Source organism: Vanessa atalanta, chromosome 7, assembly GCF_905147765.1.
Source record: "Vanessa atalanta chromosome 7, ilVanAtal1.2, whole genome shotgun sequence".
In the NCBI taxonomy this organism is placed as follows: domain Eukaryota; kingdom Metazoa; phylum Arthropoda; class Insecta; order Lepidoptera; family Nymphalidae; genus Vanessa; species Vanessa atalanta.
Window position 1 is genome coordinate 7,232,505 of NC_061877.1, and position 22,797 is coordinate 7,255,301.

General features: G+C 29.4%; 1 protein-coding gene across 1 annotated transcript; it reads right to left on the reverse strand.

Annotated features, from left to right (window-relative positions):
• Positions 1–939: 939 nt before the first annotated feature.
• On the reverse strand, positions 940–20,759 carry LOC125065437 (the record flags this gene model as incomplete). Its single annotated transcript, XM_047673018.1, has 3 exons — positions 940–1,917; positions 2,430–2,722; positions 20,744–20,759. Coding segments are annotated over 3 exons (882 nt in total), but the record flags the coding sequence as incomplete, so codon positions are not given.
• Between the last annotated feature and the right edge of the window lie 2,038 nt (positions 20,760–22,797).

The following is a 22,797-nucleotide window of genomic DNA, read 5'->3' on the forward strand; positions in this document are numbered from 1 at the left end:
AAAACAATTTTTTAATGAAGCAATTAATATTTAAATTTAATTTTTTTTCTATAAAACTATCACATTAATTAAAGAAATAATTACAGCTTAATCGCATAATATCAATAAAATCTATTTACGCTAATTTCGTTTTGTGAGCAAAAGAAAGAGACGAGCTTGAGAAATGGACGAAAGCAGATGCGACTCCAAAAGTTGAATAATTCATTTAATTCTCCTAAAGGCTACGGAACGTTGCAGACATAACAAAAGAAAAATTCTTAGTAACTTAAATGTTTATTTATAGTTCTGCAAATGTATGTATTTCATCGCCATGCAAATAGGCAATAAATACTTTGTTACTTATAATATAAAGTTTCATCGAAATTTCTCGAATATCTGTATATATCATATTTGGCATACCGAACGTATTGTCAGACTTTGCAAGGTGACTTATGTAATTTTATTACATCGAAATAAATACTACAATACTGTAAGCAAAAAATAAAACTAGTTTTAAAGTTTTTATTATCAACACTACAATTATTATTTTAAACAGATTGTCATTTTTAAAACAGTAGTCTATTCTAACTATGGTATTACACTTTTACACTAAAGTATGATATTTTTGTTTACACTTACATTTAAAACTTAGTCTTATTAATATAAGTCCCAATAAATATTCGATTGTTACTCATAAGTCAAATAAATTGTAAATATTATAGAGCATATAAAGGTTTTTCATACATTTCGTTACTAATTTGGCAAGTTTTTATATACATTATCTATATTTGTAATTAGAATTAAAAATAGTTCACAATTTTTGGTACAATAAAATACTGAAATATAAAAACGTGAAGCGTCTTACGCCTTAAAATTATACTATTATTATAAAACAGTAAGTAATATTACAAAAATTTTCATTATAAAAGTAAAATAATATTTTTTTATAGCTACATTAAATTTTCCTAATGTCCGTTAAACAGATTAAAAAGCAACATTTTTTTTGGGCTACTGGACATACATTTTTAATTGTTATCGATCGAAATTAAACTTTAAGTAAAGTATTTTCTTTCCATCTTCTAAGCTATTAGATGAAGACAGAATTTACACTTCATTTATGTAATGACATCATTAAGTTTATATTATTAGAAACCGCATCTTCATTATTGAGTGCTTATAAATTTTTGCCAGTTCACTATAAAGTCAGACTTCAATAGTCCGATGGACGATAAAACTTTAAAGTATTTATGCTGATCACTAAGCCATAAGTAACGTATGTATGTTAAATAAAATCAAATTATATACAATTGCATGCTTTCTTTTTGACATGGATAAGAATATGTTTAGATCTCTTACTCTAAGTATCTACTCACATGGCTTAAATTGTGTTGTCGTTTTATTAGAAATAGTATTTATATCTATATCTGTTGATTGAACTTCAACATTCGTTGCAGTAAAATTGTCATATGAAATATATTGAGGAGGCTGCTGGACAACATCTTTGGGTATGACTGGTCGTTTTTTTGTCTTCATATATCCTAAAACTGACACTAGTACAATAAAAACTAAAAGTCCTATACAACAGCCCACAACCAAACTAAGTCTTCTTGTCAACATTTCGGCAATACCCATGTAAGTGTTTGAAAATGGACTATCTAGCGCTGCACTAAATATTTCAATCGTGCTTACACTTGTACACTTACTTATGTAAGAATCGTTCATATACGATCGCAGATTATTGAAAATTTGTTCATCACCATACAAATTCATTCCTGTATTTCCTATACTTGTAGACGCTATTCTTGCATTGGACGTCGTAGATGCAGCGTTATTTCCAAAATCGCCAACAGCGATAACACAAATTACGTATCGCGCTCCTGGTGTCAAATGATTTAATCTCGTTGTTCTGGCAGTCGAATTCAAAACTTTGCCTCTTATCTGTGACAAACAAAGTAAAATATGTATAGCACTCGCTCAACACATTTGTATTAATCTTTGGAAAAGTTTGTAGGTCATATAAACCATTGTTAATAGAAGATTTAAACGGATTCACAGTACAAACACAATAACCTCGAGCGTGGGTCATAAATATTTTTTATGGTCCATTGAAGTGATGCACAGCCGTTGTATTCAAATGTTTGGTGTAATGTTTGGTCTACCTACTTTAAATATATTTTCCATATATTTAAATTAGGCGTGACATATCAACGATTAGGCTACCCTTACATTACGTTATTTTCAAAATGTATAAAATAATTCTTTCAAAAGCTTTTTCTTAATTTTTATTGTTACCAATATTTTTTTAATAATTTTAATTGAAATCATTAAATAGTATCGCTAACAATAAAGACATAGTTTTAACACTGTCATTGGAACTTACATACAAATAAAAGAGTAAGTTTTATTTATTATGTTTAAAATAAGAATAATCACTATCTGCTTTTACTTACGATTGTTGGCATTTGCTCCCGAAAGTACGCTACTTGATATCCATTTAAGCCATTTTGATTGCGACTTTGCCAAGAAACTAAAACAGAATACGTCTGTATGTCCTGTATGGCTATACGGATTACGACAGGCACATCGCAAAGTTTCTGAGACGGGAGTTCTAAAAATCTGTAACCACGAAGATTTTCTGGATATTCACATCGTAATTTTGTATTTCCTTGTAAAACAATTTTGTAGTGATCTTGCATCCATATCCAAAGGTCTTGGGATTCGCAATTACAAGTCATAGGGTTATCTGAGAAAGAAAAGATTTATTAAAATTTCAATGTTCAACAAAAAAATGATTTGATTTGATGTATTCATATATTTTTAATATTAAGGCCTTAAAGGTGTTTACAATTCGGTAATGTATATAATACACTCTATTAGTATTATTATTAAATATGAATATCATATTCATTATAACTGTGTAAAATTAGTAGCCACGAAGTAATAATAAGGTATTATTACTTACTTAATAATAAGGTAGGCTTACCATCAAAAGAGATCTTTTTAATTTGCATTTCTAAAGAATGAAGCATCTTGAATGGTATCTTTTCAAAGTAGTTTCGACTTAAGTCAATATATGAAATTTTTTTCGACTTTGAAAATATATCCGATACTATTGTTGATAGCCAGTTGTCACTCAAGTAGAGTTCGCTGAGACTAGGAAGGTTTTGAAAAACATCTTTAGTTATTCTCGTGATATGATTAAAAGACAGGTCCAATGTCTGTAGATTCTGCAAATCAGATGCAAACTCCTCCAATTCTCTGATCGTATTGTGAGAAATGTTTATCAGTCTAGCTGAGTATAGTCCTTGAAGTCTCTCTCTGGGAATATTTTCTAATTTATTCATACTTAAATCCAATATTTCCAAATTATGCAATTTCATAAATGCACTAGGTGAGAGTCTTGTTATAAAATTTTGCGTTAACACTAATTTCTTTAAAGAATTAAAGTTTTCAAAATCCTTACTAGTTATAATAGATAAATTTGTATTGGTTACAATTAATTCCTCTAAAAGTGGAAATTGTTTGATTGGATATGTTTGCAGCAATTGCTCTATAGAGTTTGAAGATATATTTAATACAGTTACACTTGGAAAAGTTGTTTCTGACATACCGTTACTAGGAATATGCTTGAAAAAATTATGCGATAGATCTATCTCTTTCAATCCTACTGAATGCTGTAAGAAATTCGGTGGAAGAACTGTTATCATATTGTGACTCAAGTTTATTGATATCAAATTTTTAAGCGAGGGAGACTTAAAACCACTCAATACAGAAATGCGATTGTCACACACATTAAGAGTCCGTAAATTATGCAAACCCACTAATTTAAAGAAGTCAATGCCTTGCAATTGATTGTGACATAAATCTAAAACCTCGAGCGATGTAATATTGAATAATGCAACGTGCGGGAAGTCTGTAAAGCGATTACCCTTCAAATTTAATTCCTGTAATATGGTAGTGTAAGCAAATACATCTTTGTTTAAGTCCTTCAAGTTATTATGAGCCAGATTAATTCTTAGTAAATTTTGATTTTTAAAAAACGAGGCAGGAGGTAGTTGCGATATGTTTGACATTTCCAGTGTTAGTGATTGTAGCGAAAGTAAATGCGAAAAAGTTTTGTTATCTAAATGCGTAAAATTATTATTAGAAATAACAAGGGACTTTAATCCTGGTAGCTGGATGCAAAGAATATCTTCCCAAGTCAGTACATTGTTTCTAAGTTCAATTTCATTTAAATTTGGTAACGTCTGTAATGATTTTTCATCTATCAAAGATATAAAATTTTGGTTGAGCCGTATTAGCTTAATAGGTAACGAAGAAATATTGAAATCTAGAAAAATAATCTTATTTTCGGATAAATCTAGTGTTTTGAGTTTAATTAAATGCTTAAATGCATCCTTTGCCACAGTTTTAACGTTATTATTCTTCAGTAACAGTTCTTCCAACGTTACAAGATTATAAAATGTTTCATTACTTATGTCACTAATTTTGTTATTACTTATATCTAAGTATTTTATTTTCTTAAGATGCATAAAAGTTCTATTTTCAATATGCATAATACTGTTATTTTTTAAATATAATCTTTGTATATTAAATAAGTCACTAAACAAATTAGTTGTCAAAACTTTTAAACTATTTTGTGTAAGCCACATAATCTGTACATTCGTTTGACTTCTAAGGGAGCTGTTTTTCAACAACGATAAGTAATTAGCACTTAGTTGGATAGATACTAATGAAGAATTTCGATTTGGGAATACATCGCCTATCGTGGTTAAATTATTACCCTGCAAATTAATATGCTGTAGCTTCCGTAGGGTAATGAAAGCATGTGAATCAATATTTTTAATTACATTGTTTTGTAAGTGTAATTCTAAGAGTTCTGGCAGTGGGCTGAATACATTTCGTTTGACATGACTTAATTTATTATTTTGCAACCTTATTTCTCTTATGGAGACCAAATTTTCAAACACTGAATCGTCTAATTCTTGAATTTTATTATTATCTAAGCTTATAATTTCAAGTTTACGGTTAAAGGTGAGTATATTTTTTGGAAGTATTTTTAAAAAGTTTGATCCCATGTGAAGTTGCGTTAGATTTTGTAACGAATCGAAACAGTTTGGACCTAGCAATTGTATAGCATTATGTTCTATGTTAAGAACTTTTAATCCCACTGTATTATTGAAGGCATCATTGGGTATTTCGAGAATATTGTTTTCCGATAAAAATACCTCAGAAAGATGCTTGAGATTACTAAACACACCGTTTATATGGTGTAAATGATTGTGACTTAAATCTATAGAGCGAACATTTATGTTTTTGCTGAAAGTATTCTTTCCTATATTTACAATTTTATTTCTACTTAAATCTATTATTTCTATATTCCTTAAATAATAAAACGCTTCTTCAGCTATTTCTTGAATTTCATTACTAAAAAAAATTAACATTTTTATATTAGGCATACTCTTAAACCAATTTTTTTCTATTTTTGTAAACAAGTTAGAACTTAAATCTAAATTTAATAAGTTAGGTATAGTAACATTGATGTCTCCAGGAATTGAGTTAATTTTATTCCAAGCTAATCTAAGGTTTGTTAGTTTATTCAAGTTTCCAAGAGGCTGTAAAGGAAATATTTCCAGAAAATTTTCAGTCATGTCTATCTCATTTAAAGTTTCATCTAAGTTCTGGAATGCATAATCAGAAATATTAGCTATTTTGTTACCTCTCAAGTTAATTTTTTTAAGTTTTAGATCTTTGAAAGTATATGCTTGAATATCTTTAATATCATTGAGTTGAAAATCAAGCGCTTCAATGTTAAATAGTTCAAAGAACGATTCGTGCGGAATTTTGCTTAATTTACTGGCAATTACACTTAACGATTCCAGCGAATCACGTATTGATGTAAAAGCATTGGGGTTAATTTTATTTACACCAGACTGTGTAATTTGTAGATGGTTAATTTTTACGTGTGAAGGAAAAAAATCGCTGCTCAATTCCGTCGTTGAACGTTCCAAATCATATATCGATAACGAATGAATAATTCCTTTTATCTTTGTTAAAACATTCTTTACTACGCTGGGAGTAGCACTGGGACACTCCAAAAATAATCCTGAAACGATATAATTAAAATGTATAGTGAATTGTAGTATTAATAACTAAGATTTATATTATATTATAAAACGTACCTTCTTTAAATTTATAACACGGGCAAATAGGATTATCTGATAAACTCGGGCAGTGTGAATGTTCTTCGCCTTGCAGTATCGGAATATGGACGATTAGAAAAAAGGCGTATATACCACATTTCACAATCCGTGATCGAATAAATATGCCCATGTTCATTAAACATCATTTCAATAACATATTTCTCTTAAAACATCAAATTTTTGGACGTCACCAATCTATAACAAAAACAATATTATATATAATATATAGGAAAAATTAGGTACATAAATTCAATATTATATAACCTTTTTATATCCTAGTATATGTTCAAAAACTGGAAAATGCCTTTATTATTGTTAATGTTGGACAATTTTAAATAAAATGTTTTTTTTTTTTTGTTTTATAAAAGTCTATAGTTACTCTTATGTTCCAGCTGTTAATAAGCAGTCACTATAATAATATAGAACATATACAGTAGTTTTTTATTATATATTTAGATAGTGAAGTATTTTGTTCTGGAAACAATAAAGTTGTTAAGTATACATTAATATGCACTATCAATACACGATTAAAGCTAAATGACTAACATTTTCCTATTGATTTTAATTTAAAAGGTTATAAACAAGGAAGATGTTTTTCAAACTTTTATAATTACACAAAGGAATTGGCGTTGCTCTCTAATTAAAGTATTACGCTACGAAGGGGCTTAATTAATCGTCGTTTCTGTAGATATGCACAATTACTCTCTTTATTAATGTTAGGTGCCATTTATTTCTTTAAGAATAAACAAAAGCCGACTGGATGATGGGCTTAAATATTTACCGAATAAATTTGTGTTCGTATGATGTGGACATTGAGGCTAATATATATTAATTTAATACTACCGCACACATTTCACTTAAAGGATTTCTGTTTAAAATTTATTATTCTTAAAAACTTCTAGCAAATAAATGTTTGTAGTAAAATTAGTCCTTCATTTAGTAGCACAAGAAACGAATACTATGAAGTAGCCTAAAAAATATATGTGTATAATTTCTCATGTCTTTTGGGAACTTTAAAAGTATTTTTATAAATAATTTTTGGGTTCAGCTTTGCAAAGTTAATTTATTAAATTGTTTACGATTTATAACTATTCACTTAAAATATCCACTACATTTATCAAACACTATACGTAATTCCACTGATGTTAATATATACCATCCAACGATTTTACGAAAAACACGAATGATTTCAACTTTGGATACTTTTCATTGCTAATTTTAATTAAACTGTAAAGGGCTTTGATGCCTTACGAAAATTATATTTTGTAAAAATCTGCGTATTGAGATTTTGGCGAGATAATTTTGTATAGACAAATCGTAATTTGTGTGGTTTGTTTTACTTCGGAAGCTATTTATAGCATATAATGACAGCTTTTATGAAATATCTCGTTCAACGTTACTATAACAATTTACACCACTTTTTGACCCTCGACGCAAAAAGAGAGGGTATATAAGTTTAACGTCTCGGTGTATCTGTCTGTGATATCGCAGCTCCTAAACGGATGAACCGATTTTCGTTTAGTTTTTTTCGTGTCATAGATAATTTTATCCCGACTGTTCGTAGTCATGTTTTATGAAAATCTGTTCAGCCGTTTGAAAATCATTAGCTTTTTAATAGTTGATGAGGGGATCTGAACTTCCATATGTCCTATCGATTCTAAATTTAGTTCCGTGTTACTTCAATGATATTGAAATTGTATGGTAAGGTAACCATGATTTGATCAGTCGTTTGAAGATCATCAGCTCTTTAATAGTTGATCAGAGTATCTGACTACATTCTATAGGTCTTATTTATTTGAAATTTGGTACCGTATTGCTTCAATGATATTGAAAGAGCGTGGTACGGTAAACATGACTTCAAATATGACAATTTAGGTTAAGGTTTAGATTTTGAAGGTAGGTAATTAAATGGGATCGATTAGGCTCAATTACCACTATATTTATACCTATGATACCTAGTACCTAACTAAGGTACTAACTCAACTAACTAATCACTAAAAATACCTTCTTAATATTTATACCTACTTTAAAAAGGTCAAAATAAAAATAAAATAACAAATTTAAAACACCCCCGACACAAAAAATAAACTATAAACATTAAGAAATAATATTTTAAACTTATTATAATTATTATCGTCACATGTATTATGTAAGTTTAAGTATATTTATTTTCCAAGAGTTGTCATCGCGTCGGGGGTAGATATTTATTATTCTAATAAAAAGTTGTTTTAAGCAAATATAAGCTGAAATTTTTTCATAAGATATATTTTTGCTTTTTAACTCACTAGTTAATGAGCTATAGATCAAATCACCTTGATTTTTATATTTGGATTTGAACAAATCAGTGTTATAATTTGATGGCAAAAGTAAACATCGCTAATATTGGTATTATGTGAATATTAAATGTATGGAGAATTGTTCTTAATTAAACGAATATTTTAGGTGTAATATATATTTTATTCACGTATTAAAGCTTAGTTAATTCTTATCTTTTATATAATAACACGATGAGATACCTATAACTCTCGTACATAGGACATAGACATTGCCACTGTAAGAAAAAGTTCCAAAGCTTTAAAGCTCTCCATAGATCATAAATGTTCTGTCAACCCTGGGCTTTAATATCATATATCCCTTGTACTTGTAATTATACTGATTAACAGCCGGTTCACAGTAGTAAAAAATATTGATAATTGCACCGTAATACCTATACTTGATATGCATACCAATGATACAATATGTAAAAGCCTATTATACAGCCAACTTATGTAATTATGAGATCGATTTACTACCTAACCCTTGTTTCTCAATATGTCACAAGCATACTTGAGGTTCACTTTGACAAAATAATAAATGTTCTGCCAAAACCTCTAACCGTTAGGTAATTTGTATAAAACTTTTAACTTTATACTATGTAATACGAGTTTATTACTTCATTGTACACGCGTTGCTAACTCGACTTTGTGTGTTGATGTAGACAAAGGTGTACATGTTTTTAATTCCTTAACGTCAACTAAAGTCTTTAACTGTATGCAAATAAGAATTAAAATCATCACAGTAAAAATCAAAACTGACTGCGACAGTTTAATGTTAATAATACTTATGTATATATATAAATAAGTTATTTATAAAAAATAATAATATTATCTCGTAAAAACCTACACATATTTTAACATTGATATAAATACATCGAAACCTATTCCCTAACTATTTTCCCGTTATAACTTAAATGTAAATTTTTCCTTTTCGTACTTTAGTATTATTTTAGTACGATTTTTTTTTTATTTATAACTCGCATTAAACGAGCGCACTACTAAAGACATTATTTTTATTTATATAATCAAGATTCAATTAAAGTTTGTCATTCTCGGCTTAAATGGCTGTCATTATCATCATTATCACCAGTCGCTTGCCTCCATGTCAATTATTTGGGTCAATGCACTCTGTTATTTCAATATATCCTTTAGTCATATATCCAGTTACTGTAATCTTACAAATATCAGCGTTTATACAATCCATCATTTTTCTTTAGCCTTCCTCTTGCCTTATAGCCACATACCTAATACTGTTTTTGTAATAAAATATATTATGGCGTCCATCCTTCCGTATTATATAACTATGTCCAATTTATTTTATCAATATGTCCATAAGCCTCTATTAATTCATATAAAAATAGGTAGTATACATTTTTAACAAACACACTGTATATATTTGATTAAATATAATAATTTCTCATAAATTAGGACAGTTAGATCCAATAGACAGATTTTTAAAGGATATGGCTTATTTTGGTATATTATATAAGGTTAAAAAACATTCGTGTAGTAAATACAATTGAATGTCTAATTTTTACTGGTCTAGACCATCAGAAGTTGAATAAGCGTATTGTAAGCATGCGCAATGTTGTTCTACTATAATACAAGTTTAATGCTTTTCAACAATGTTGTTGTAATAACAAATATGATTTAAATATTGAACTCACTAAATACTGAACTTCGTAAGATCTTCTAAGTTATTATCTTAGAATTAATTTGAAGTAAAATAAAGCGAGGAGTTATCTTCACCAAAAAATTGCATTTTACAAAGCACATATATAAATTATTTAGGAATTCTGTTATGAGAACAAGCTATTATTTTAAGGCACCCCGGCTATTATGAAATTTTACTTCCACAGTTCAATTGTATACGCATCGCCAGGTTTGATTCCAAATTACACAAATCACGTTAATCGATTTTCACAAATTCATAAAGGCTTTACTAAATTCCTACAGTGGTAAAATTTGCCCACATCCTGTCTACTAAATACACTTGATTCGCCAAATCTCAAATCCGCCTCGGGGTCAAAAAACACGACCTCGTGTACCGATAAAACATACACTTGCGATTCCTAGGTATCATAAAAATATAGGCAAATTCTCACCTATAGGTCATTCTATGAGAACCTAGACAGTTACATAACATGAAAACTTCAATGACATCGACATTTTCAGCGACAACCGCAGTAGCTTTTAGAAATATTTAACAAACGATAATACTGAAGTATTAGGCTTTTTTATTTGTCGTATTTTTTATTTTGTACGTATTTTATATTTCTTATTAATTTAATTTAATTATTGTAATGTCATATCACAATGTACTAGTCTACTATTTTTTTGATTCTCATAATAAGATATAATTTTGTGATAGTATATTATATTGCGAGGTAATATTATTGTTTTAAGCTGATTTTTAAATAAAGAAACCGTTACGTTGAGTACAGTACATAGTATTAAAAGTGTCACTTTTTGATTAACATTATTGTCATGTCAACTGCAACTGCTCTACATGAAGCTGGTTTTAAGTGTACAAATACACAATAAAACGTATATTATTACCTAATACTATAACAAATCTATATTAATAATTTCGTGCAGGTCTACGATATACTCCATCGATACCTATCCACAATTATGGATCGTAAAAAAATAATGATTTTTAGTCGAAAACATATATCCACAAAATTCGTATAATCGAGATATTTCGATATTAAATCAACGATATTCATTGACATGACGTTAACGTTGGGTGCGTTCAGAAAGTGTTTTTATAAGGGTATGGTAGACTCGATGAAAAATTATGCACAATAAATTATAGATCGTTAAAAGATAACATTTCTGAGTCAATAACACATGGGTGCCTATATCCGCAAAATTCGGATTGTTTGATATTTCGTGAAATAAAATCACGTTATGTTTATCTGGCAGCCATTACATATTTATTGTCTATATACTACATTAAGAACCTTCATACAATTACTCCTATAAAAAAAAACCGCGACGTAGTATCTTAGTTGTCTGTGCGTGTGAAAATTGTAACTGCGCAACTACCGCGAAATAAACCTTCGAAATTCGAAACATTAATTCTATTGACTGAGCTTTGTGTATTAAAGAATCATTTTTATTAGTTTTCATCACCTTAATAGAAAATATTTATGTTTGATAATCACAATCTTTATGAAAATGTTACATATTATATAAAAAGTAAATGATAAGATATATTTTTTACTTTATATTTATTTTACCCGAGTGAAGGGTTTTCAACTAGTAAATAATAAATAAGTTCATAGAATAAAAATAAAGTAATGAGAAAAAATGCTTTTATTTAATACATATACTAAAACGAACAGCATTTAGTAAACTAGACTGTACATAATTGTGACCACAGTCTGTTGGGTGGAAGTGGTCTAAAATTCAGTTGCTAGATTTAACCCACACATACTAAAAGGTTAAGTTAAATTTAAGCTGGTAAAGAGAGCGGGGCAAGTGTTCGTGGATTTTACTCCATAATATATAAGCGAATTATGTTTAACAATTTATATACCTATGTAATTTAATTATTTAAAAAATGTAAGTCAATTAAAAATTAAAAATTTCAATTTTATACAGTTGTCTCGTTCAATATTATACGGCCTCATTTTTAAGAGCTCCAGCAGTAGATGTACAGCAAAATAGAGGATTCCTAATTGCAATTTACTAAATTTATTATAACTAATTTAAGAGAGCGGACAAAAGTTGCTAGCCGGTTAAAGAGAGGTACTACGGCTGTATAAGGAAAAAAAATGAAAAACGTTAATAAAAATAAAGTATTTCAATTCAAACTGAACTGATGCATATATATACTATTTTACTTAAAAAAAAATCATTTAAATAAGGTTTCAATATTTTGGCGCCGAATGTAGATGAGTAACTTGCAGTTTACAATGGAACGAAATCAAAATGAAACCTGTGATAGGCCTCGAAAATCTTCTGAATAAACGCAAAGTTTCGCGGGCGACCCACTAGTTGTAATTTAAGGTTGGTCCGATGTAAATTAAAAGAAAATAAATTATCTATAACGGTAAAAAACTAGGTATATCATTTATCTCTATTTTATATAAAACCTTAAAATACCTCATTACCAATAAGAAACATTTAAAAGTAAAAGTAAAAAGTTCAAATCAGATAAAAGCCTGCTAAAACATTTGCCTGTATATGCAAAATTAAACTAAAAACTTTTAAATACACAACAATATGTAATCAGTTAGTTTGCAGTGCAGGTAAATTTTTGGAGTCGGTTGTTATTTTTTTTTGTTAAAACTTTATTTTATTCTCAATAGAATCTACATACCGAATCACTGGGAACTTTACAATTAATGTAAACTAAAAAACATATAAGAGCCAGGACATAGTATAGTAGTATAGTATAGATAGTTTAGGTATTCAATAAAGCTATAAAAATGATAGCATTAATATTTAATAGAACGTCTAAAGGTAAAGTTGCTGTTTGTTTCGTTTACGTGACAAGTAGATGACACTCCGGTGTCAGAAATATTACGGTGGAAATGTGCCTAAAACAATGCCTCGGTAAAACAAGTGGTGGCATTTAAAGACGATATTTGAGATTTAAGTATGACTTTGTAGTTTGATTTTACGTTAGATGATCATAATATATTTGCAATTTTATAATAATTTAAGAAACAAAACAATTTTTAATTCCATAATAACTTTCTTAATGTCAACTAGTGACTGTCTTATTAAAGTTTACTTCGATATAGTCTTAATCAGAATTGACCATATTACTAATGGTTTTTTTTTTTAATATGCAAATAGAATGGAAATCCTTTACACAATTCAATATATACTATATTTTCCCTACCTAAGATAGTACCTATTCAGACCCATGAAAAGATGATTACATTGACAAATGGCCCGTCCCTTGAGCCCTTAGGTTGGTAATCTACTTGCAAATGTGGCCCAATTAATTCTTGTCAGTACTTACATGTAGAAATTATTACGTCATAAGCAGTGGTTTTAAAATTAGGTTTTTAGCAGTCTTATTAAAAATAAGAAAAAAAATGCATTTTTTTATATCATTCGTATTCGGATATTCAAATAATTCACCACATGATAAGTGGTGATAGACAAGAAATTTTGACGACCTTACATCGCCAATACCTCTAACCAAGGAAACTAAGATGTAAACTCTTGTCCCTGTAATTATACAGGATCACCCTTCAAACTGGAATAGAACAGTATCAAACACAATGCCCGGCCCGGCAATTGTATTTTATGTTTTTAAAATGTAAAGTTATCTATGCTATGAATACTGTATGTAATGCAATAATAATATCTTAACAAACATATTCCCATGTATTCAACAAACTCATCACTAGGATGAGGGACTAAATAGGTATTTTAGAAAGTGTTGAAAACATGCGTTTAGATTATGATAAATGATTGCATATTCTGTTATATAAGAAGGAATAATTAATATAACAAAATGGTTTATGTTATACAGTATTAAACGAATTGTGTTTTTATGTCACCTGAATTAGGTATTATTTGTTTAAAGTTAACAGAGAGTCTGAAACAATAATTGATTGGCAAACTTTATATTATAGTCAGAATTCATTGTTCATTTTAGTTGCGGGATAAACTAATTAAGTTGGTTAGGTTCACATGTGCTTGATACCAATTAATGTACATGGAAATGCGGTATCCTAATAATACCAATTTGTAGCGAACTTCAACACTTTGCCCCTTAATTAAAAGAATAATTATAATTATGTTTACATTTTGCCAATTTAACTAAACACATACAGTAACCGCTGTCGTTTACATAAAAGCAAAATTGTTGGCGCTAAGTTTATTTAAACAGTGCTATGTACACAACGTACTGTTGAGAAAATACAAAATTAAGTAGTCATAAATTAAAGTCTAATATGATATTTATCTTAGTTGAATGTAAAATATATAAGAGTACATATACGACAATAGATGCGATATTGTAATAAATATATATTTATTAAATGTATAACTTTGTAATAAATGGAGTAATCTATGTCTATAAAATATTAAAAAAATAAAAAGTGCAAAATATCAAAATAAAACTGTTCTGTTGCAACGATATGTAATATTATTATTGTATAATTATACATATAGCATGCACATATATACATGGGCACTCAGTTAACACATTCAGGTTCATCGCCTCAGGCTTCACACTTGATACTGTTCATCTCGACGTGACGTACTTTCTACATAAAGATGAGCGGACGTGCAATATCAACAAATTTCCATAAAATTGCATTGAGTTTGTACACATCAGTTTCGTTATAAGCGATTAACGAGTTCGATTATTTGTTTAAATGATTAATTAACCTTTTGTTTGATTAAACCTGTATTATATATAGAGTGCAATGTTTTTTGTTCAGTACTTTTTTCTTATCATTAGAGTACTTATTCTTAAATCACAATAAAAATGTTTACTATTTAATTTGCTATTAAAAAAAATATTTACATGGATGTCATAGATGTACTATCTATCTTCTATATATTTTTTTAATTTAAGCCCCCCAATTAACCTTAAGTTGAACAGAGAATAAAATAAAACAATATAGTAAACATAGTACAAAATTAAAATAAAGATAACACCAATAAACAGTCAGGTTAATTATAAAAAGAGAAAAAAAAAGCAAATTAACTTAAGTCAAGGCGAACATAAGGGAAGAAATTGTTTACACAGAGATTGTTATGTACGCCGTAGCGCGAGAAAAAGTCTTAACCTTGTACTTAAATTACTTTTTAGTGATTGCTTTTCTTGTGTCAATGGGAAGAAAGTTCCAAAGCCAAATCACTGTGAAAGAAATTAGAAAGGATTTCCTTTGATATGATCTGTATGATCGTTTGGAACGTGAAATAGCAGAACGAATCTTGTAGTTGTAGCACGAAGGAAGTTCAATTCAATATAGTTATAGCCGCGAATGGCTCAGAAGTAGGAAGACCTGAATTCTAACCGATCATTTTGAGTAACTACTGTATTTTCAAGTGCTTAATTTGTCTTATAACTCATCTCGTACTCAGCGATAAAGGAACATGCATATAGCATATGAGAATCTGTCACGTGTATCCATCCATCACACATTAGAGCAGGTTTGCAACATACTTGGAGTACGTTTCTGCTCAAGAAGGAGAAGAAGCCTTAGTCCGGCAGTACGATATTTATAGGCTAACTGCCTAAACTGCCTAAACCTACCTAAACTGCCTTTTCGTTTAAAATGTATAATAGTATTCTTAGTAGTCAGATAGGTCACCAGTTTAGCTTAAATCGGTAATAAAAAATGTGGTTTTACCTTCGGAGACCAAAATATAAGACAAATAATAGTAAGAAGTTAATTCAACTGTTTTCGATGAAAGAACAACAAAAGAAAAAAAAAATTCATAGGTTAAGGTTAGTGTTGTTAAAGGAAACGTCACAATGTACGTATTGAATTTCCTACACTTCATCAGCTTGAAGCATCCAAGAATGAGAGATGTTGTCATCGTTTTAATTGTCTTGTTCTAATTATTTAATAATATCTCACTAAAAAATCGAGTTTTAGCAGTATTTATTCACGCAATTTATTTGAAAAAGATAGCAAGGTTACAAAGTTACAATGCAAAGGTTACACCAATGAACGGTACAACAATTCTGTAATAATTCATTTCGTATCTCGTTCTCTTGAAATGTTGAAAACGTGTATGTTACATTTTTATAGTCAATGTACTTATCACGATCTTGGTCGGCAGTAAGATTCAGTCCGTTGTCTAATGTATTACATTTTACATAAAAAAAGATAATTAGTCTCGAGAGACAGTACCAAAGTAATATTACTAAATTGAAAGAATGTTACACCGTGACCGTGAGTAATCTCCTGTGTAGACATGTTCTTTTATATTGAGAGAATGAGCCCCAGAGAATGGTTTTTTATTAAAATTAATATTTTTACTTACGCTTATTATAATACTATATTACATATTTAACATAACTTATTATAAGCATAAGTGAAAATAATTCCTAATATATGAGTTTTAAGCCTGAATACATAGTTTTGCCCTCGGAAATTTAGAAATTAAATTATTAGTAAATGCAATTATTAAGAAATCGTTCTAGAAGACAAACACACTAAATATAGCCTGCGTTGTCTGACGAAACAAACAATGATTCATTATAAATACTGTTAGATAATCGCCAAATAAATGCCGTAGGTGTTAAGGATTATTTAATATTTGAATGATCTTAACGTTTCGTTTGCTAAATTTTAAAAACGTATAAGATCACTTTTTTGCCTCAGCGAGTTCAAAGGAATGACACTTCGAACAGGTCGATAGGACGAAGTCTGTGATTTACATATTCGTTCGTGCGTTTTACGTGCGCCGCGTTTGTCTTATCTCTAAAACCTATATATTAGTTTTGTCATTCTCGAAAGTATGACATGATAAAAGGGATCTGATAAAGTAAATAATGTATGTATACATTACGAGATTCACGTTTCAAAGCAATCCAAATTATTGATGTTTGGAAGTCAAATAGATAATGAGTGAATGCCACCCAGACGGGCCTACATAGAGCCCTATTATTAATAGATGATAGATACCTATATTGATATGCTCATTCAATCTTTATCGATAGGAAAAGTCCAATAAATAAAGATAAATTTAATTAATATTCATTGAGACCTTTCAAAGGTTTTTGATATCAGTTTTAAATTGAAGATTTCTTCTTTAAAAATAAAAATATTTTATTTAGAGTTTGCGCAATTTTTACAAAACAATTTAATAAAATATTCCAGAGAGCCTATTACAAAGATTGCCTTGTTCCGTGTACGGATACCGGTTGAAGGTATTTCATGCATTTTATTTTAAAGGACTAAGAAAAATAAATCTAGCTAAATAAAATTTGTACGTACTTATCCCATTCACATTATATTGCATCAGATGAGCTTATGTTATTATATATAGCATATATTATTACTCAACTCACAGTTAGTAGTGTATCCGCCATCTGACAATGGAATCCAAAAAAATCTTCTGCTTAAAATGAAACAGTAGGTCATTTATTGGTCGTTATTATTTCTTCACATGATTAAACTATTAAATTGTCATTCCGTATATAATAAATTGGGTGCTTTGTTAGTCTGTCTGAAAATTTGCCTGAGCTAACTGTATACATAAAATATACAAATATATTTTAACCTTACGCATTGCTGGAATATTACAGTAACACTTTGTTCCATTTCAAAATATTTATGATTAACTTAGTTATTAAACTTGTCATGTAGATTATAATAATATATGACGTATTCAATCAAGACATTACTGGATTTGCTTGATGAAAGAAAATGAGGTGAACGAGCTGAAGAATTTGTGTCGACGCGTGGATGGGGGGATAGAATGGGTCGATTGCTATCTATCAACTATCTAGTTGAATGAGAGGATTAGCGGTTGGTTAACGTGTGGAACGATTGCTAGGACAGGTTGGAAAAAATGTTGAGAGATGTATATGAGGTATAAAAAGACTTTGTAAGGTAATTGTTGGATTTGTGGATATATAAATTAATGGTTAGTTTTTTTATAGGCGGTAGTGTACATATATTACAGTGTTATTCTATTATTTATAATAAACAATATACTTTTTTTAAATATACGAATCGGTAGGAACGTCTAAAGGTTAGGCACTATTAATATTCCTATAAGTAGTTGGAAGGACAATGTCCCAGCGAGGTTAGGAACATTATCGACGTTGGGATTACGTGGGCTCAAATGCTTAATGGATTTTAGCTGTGCACTAATTCGATAAAATGTTTCATCCGATATGTTATGTTAAAATAACTTTTTTTTATATGTTTAAATTACTTAAATGCATGGTTACATATGATAGATAGTTACAATTCAAGCTAACATAAATGCTAAGATTATACAAAATTTTTTTTTCAAAATTATTAAAAAAATTGATATTATGTTGTAAAGTTTTATCAAAAAATAATATAACCACAGTGTTATTTGTAGCTCGATATAGCCGTAATTAAATTGAGCACGACAGCATACGTCCCGCAAGAGAAACTACGCTCCAGTCAAAATATCAAATAACCTATTACAGAAGAGGACAGCGCCGGCCGCTCTACTGCGCTATGATATCATTCAATTCTCAATATAAGTGACAGACAGTGCTTATGACAAATGATTATAATTCTATAGACTCATACGTAATATATAATAACATACATACATACATTACATTAGCAGCCCGTAAATTTCCCAATGCTGGGCTAAAGCCTCCTCTCTCCTTTTGAGGAGAAGGTATGGAGCATATTCCACCACACTGATCCAATGCGGGTTGGTGGAATACACATGTGGCAGAATTTCGTTGAAATTAGACACATGCAGGTTTCCTGCCTGGGTTTGAACCCAAAATCATCGGTTAAGATGCACGCGTTCTAACCACTGGGCATCTCGGCTCGATATATATATTTTAAATGTATATAAAAACAACAGAGATTAAAAAGTCGAACAATTTATTGTATTCATATTCATACAAAAACATATGTAATCTTAAAAGATCCCAAAATCGAGTTAAGAAGTTTCTCGAATATTTATTTTTACAGACACCTATCCCTATCAATGAATTTATCTGAAATTTACGTTTATATTATTATGTTTTATTTTCATCTTAGCGTTTATAAATTTTAACTAGAAATGAGATGTGTAATATTTTTAGTATAGTTTTTATGACTTATAAAAATCCTAACAATGTTGTGATAATCATGTCATTAGATACAAATAAATTGCTTTTTAACCCTTACCGTTTTTTTTAATTATATGATACTCTGTATTTCCGTTTTAAAATTACGTATCTATTTCATTCCAATAAAACTCATTTGTTTTAAATGTATTTGATATTATTCAAGTTACTTAGATAATTAACAACTCATTGTCCACTCCGGGCGCTCTGTAAAATATTTTACGTGGAAATTCATAACATAATACAAATCCGGCGTATCTTACTTACTATGCGAAAGTTTGACAGAATGGATGTTTGTTATTAAATTATAACCTGGAATCGCTTAGGTTATCCCTAACGCCTACACCCGCCCACATTCACAAGCGAGCGAATCCACCGGCCGAAACTAGAGTTATGTTGGTTCAAAAATATAAATGTATTTGACATTACTATTTTAAGAACAGTATATTGTATAGTATCCTTATAAAACCAATGTTGATATTCAACTTATATGTTTGAAATGACAAGAATTAGCCATTTTCTTCTATAAATCTAAACTAGAGTTAACGTATTGTTTTCAGAAATGAACAAGAACAAATTGATAATCTACAAATTTTAATATAATTTAAAGCTCGTATTCTTGAATGAATGCATAAAGCGGATGGGTTAAAATAGAATTTTTTTAAAGATTAAGATATATCTAAAAATGACACCATAAACATAAATAAATATTGGTCACAAGGATAATGTACATGTGTTTTATATTTTGTTGTGTTATATATTGTAAATATTTTATAATTAGTTTAAAAACAACTAAATATCCTACCACAATTTATAAATGAGCATAACTTTAGTTTTAATATAAATGTTATTAATACAAAAGAGGTTACAAGGATTATCGCTTAAATTTTTATGCTATTTCAGTAAACAGGAGGCGAGTTTGTTAACATAAAACATAAAATAAAGTATCTCAGTCTTGTTTTCGCTTGAATCTAACAAATGGCGCTTATCCTTCCCGGGAAATAAACGACCACCGAGGAGTGCTGAGCGACGGCTTGTCGATTTTGAAATATACGAACCTCTCGTATAAGAATTTATTGATGGCTACTCATTTTTACTTTTCTTTCAATATGGAAATACTTTTATATAAATAATTATATATTTGAATGGAGTATGTAATAATTGACTGCGATTTTTTTTTTCGAACCCTATTTATGTTTTATTACGTATGCTTATTACTTTTATAATAATTTAACTCAATTGAATAATAACAATAAAAAGGCATTTTCATATAGTCGACAGTATTATACCATAACTCGCTTCTTTACAGGTATGATAACAAAAGTTTTTGAACATGTCAAATAATATTTTACTTAGGTTAGACAAGAACAGCTTCGACTTAAAATGTTAAGTCAACGAATAAAAATGTCGTTAAATGTAACTAAAAAAAGAAAACATAAAACATCGGTTATCTTTGTTTATACGTATAAAAACTTTGAACTTACCATTTCCATTAAGTAATCAATTTTAAAAATAAATTCCATAATGCCACAAAAACACAGCGAGTCTTTTAAATATCCAAAAAAGAACTTTTAACTTTTGTCCATAAACACACTTTCGGTTTTAAATGGCGCGGTCGTCGAGATCTCGGCGATATAGTTCCGAAACTGTATTTGGAACAGACTGGAGCGACCGTCGCGTCCCCACTCCCGCAGCTCACTGGAGGAGAGATCTCAACGGAGTCTGCGTAATAGAACGGCATTCCTACAGATTGCTATATGGGAATAAACGCTAATAAATTACCAACATCGTACACGCGTAACGCCAACGCGAACGAGCCCGTGTTCTTGATTAGTTTGAAGTCTCCGCTAATGTGTTCTACACCAACATTAGGTTCGTGATGGCCTAAATAAACGCGTAGCTTAACGTAAGGATCTTTTAGATTTTAATCATTTAAAACGGATATAAAGTTAAATTAACATGGTAGAAGGATAATAATAATGGTATGGGTGTTATTTAGTCTGGACTCATTATCATCTTTCTTTAAAGATAGAAAAATCGTTCACAAATACATTATATGTATACAAATTTTATAAAATAATTGAACTTTTGGAGAACTTAAAACTTGGATTTGGTTTTTGAAATTGTTAACCTTTTTTCCAAACGGAAAGTTATGGATTGGGAATAAATTGGAATTTTACACGTACGGATCAAACCAAATTGATTTCATTTGATAGTCGTTGGTCAATTTTAATTTTATAAAATATAACATTAGCCTATTATTATATTTATTACCTGTACCTTTCCTGTTCTTGATTTAAATATTATAAGATCTTCTTGTGAGTAACCCTCCCACTAACGCTTAGTTTCATGTTTTGTTACTTCTATTTGGATGCAAAAGAAGTTATTTGCGGAGCTCTTCCTGTATGACGGAAAAGGGGACGCCGCACAAGTTAGAAGATGCTTTTATTGTAATGTATTAAGTAAAAATTACGATGACATTACACCCAAACGAAATACATAAACATTAATCGCATAAATTATTCGATTATCATAATTTACACGAAAATAAAATAATCTGAGTTATGTACCGCGTATTGCATTTGTTTCAACGTAGACAGTACTTAATATTAAGTTTATTAATTTTCTCTCGAATGTCCGAAAAAGACCGAAATCGAATAATCTTATTTCAAAAGTAATAGAACTATCATATTATGAAATTTTCTTGAAGGTTGGATTAACAAAGTTACAGAGATGATGTGTTATTTAGTCTGGACTGTTGTATTACGAAGACTTGTAAATATTTATTACATCTTAAGCCGTTAATGAGCCAACGTATTTTTATTTTTTTTTAATCTCCATTTCATTTTTATTTTGTATGTATAAATTAATAGGCGACGTATACTGTGATATGAGTATTTTAAAAGAGTAGACGTATAGACAGCTATCAAATTTCTTTCTATTATTCACGAGGGACGATATATATTGAACAATATAATATATCAATAGCATAGAGCTTTCATGTCTTTTAATATACAATTCTTCTGTACGTGTACATGTCATAGATTTCAATGATTTTTTTTGTAAAGTCCTCCCAGTAGGCTGCGATTGGTTTTTAGGATTAATAAAAAAAAATATACCTATGTATATTTCGCCCGCTCGAAGTCACCTGAAACCAGAAACTAGTTAGTTTCTATATAAAAATACAAGATTGGTTTGTTATTTTTTTCATAAGGTTTTCGTTACTGGTACAAAAAAAATGTGATATGACTACCTAGTTGGTCTAGTTACTAGATATAAATCAACAGATTCTAAGGTTCTGGGTTCAGATGCCAGGTCAAGCAGATAAAAAGTTATTGAGTTTGTCGGTCGAAAAATTCTCAGTAACAGTCCGAAATCTAGAAGTATGAAGTTTGTATACTCCCTTGCCTCGGAAAGCACGTAAATTTGCAATTTTTGTCGTCCCATCAGCTCAATATTGCTACAGTGCTGATAATGTCAAGTTACTGTTAACATCTGCCTGTATTTGTTCCTCTCTGGTGCCTATTTAGTTGTTAGG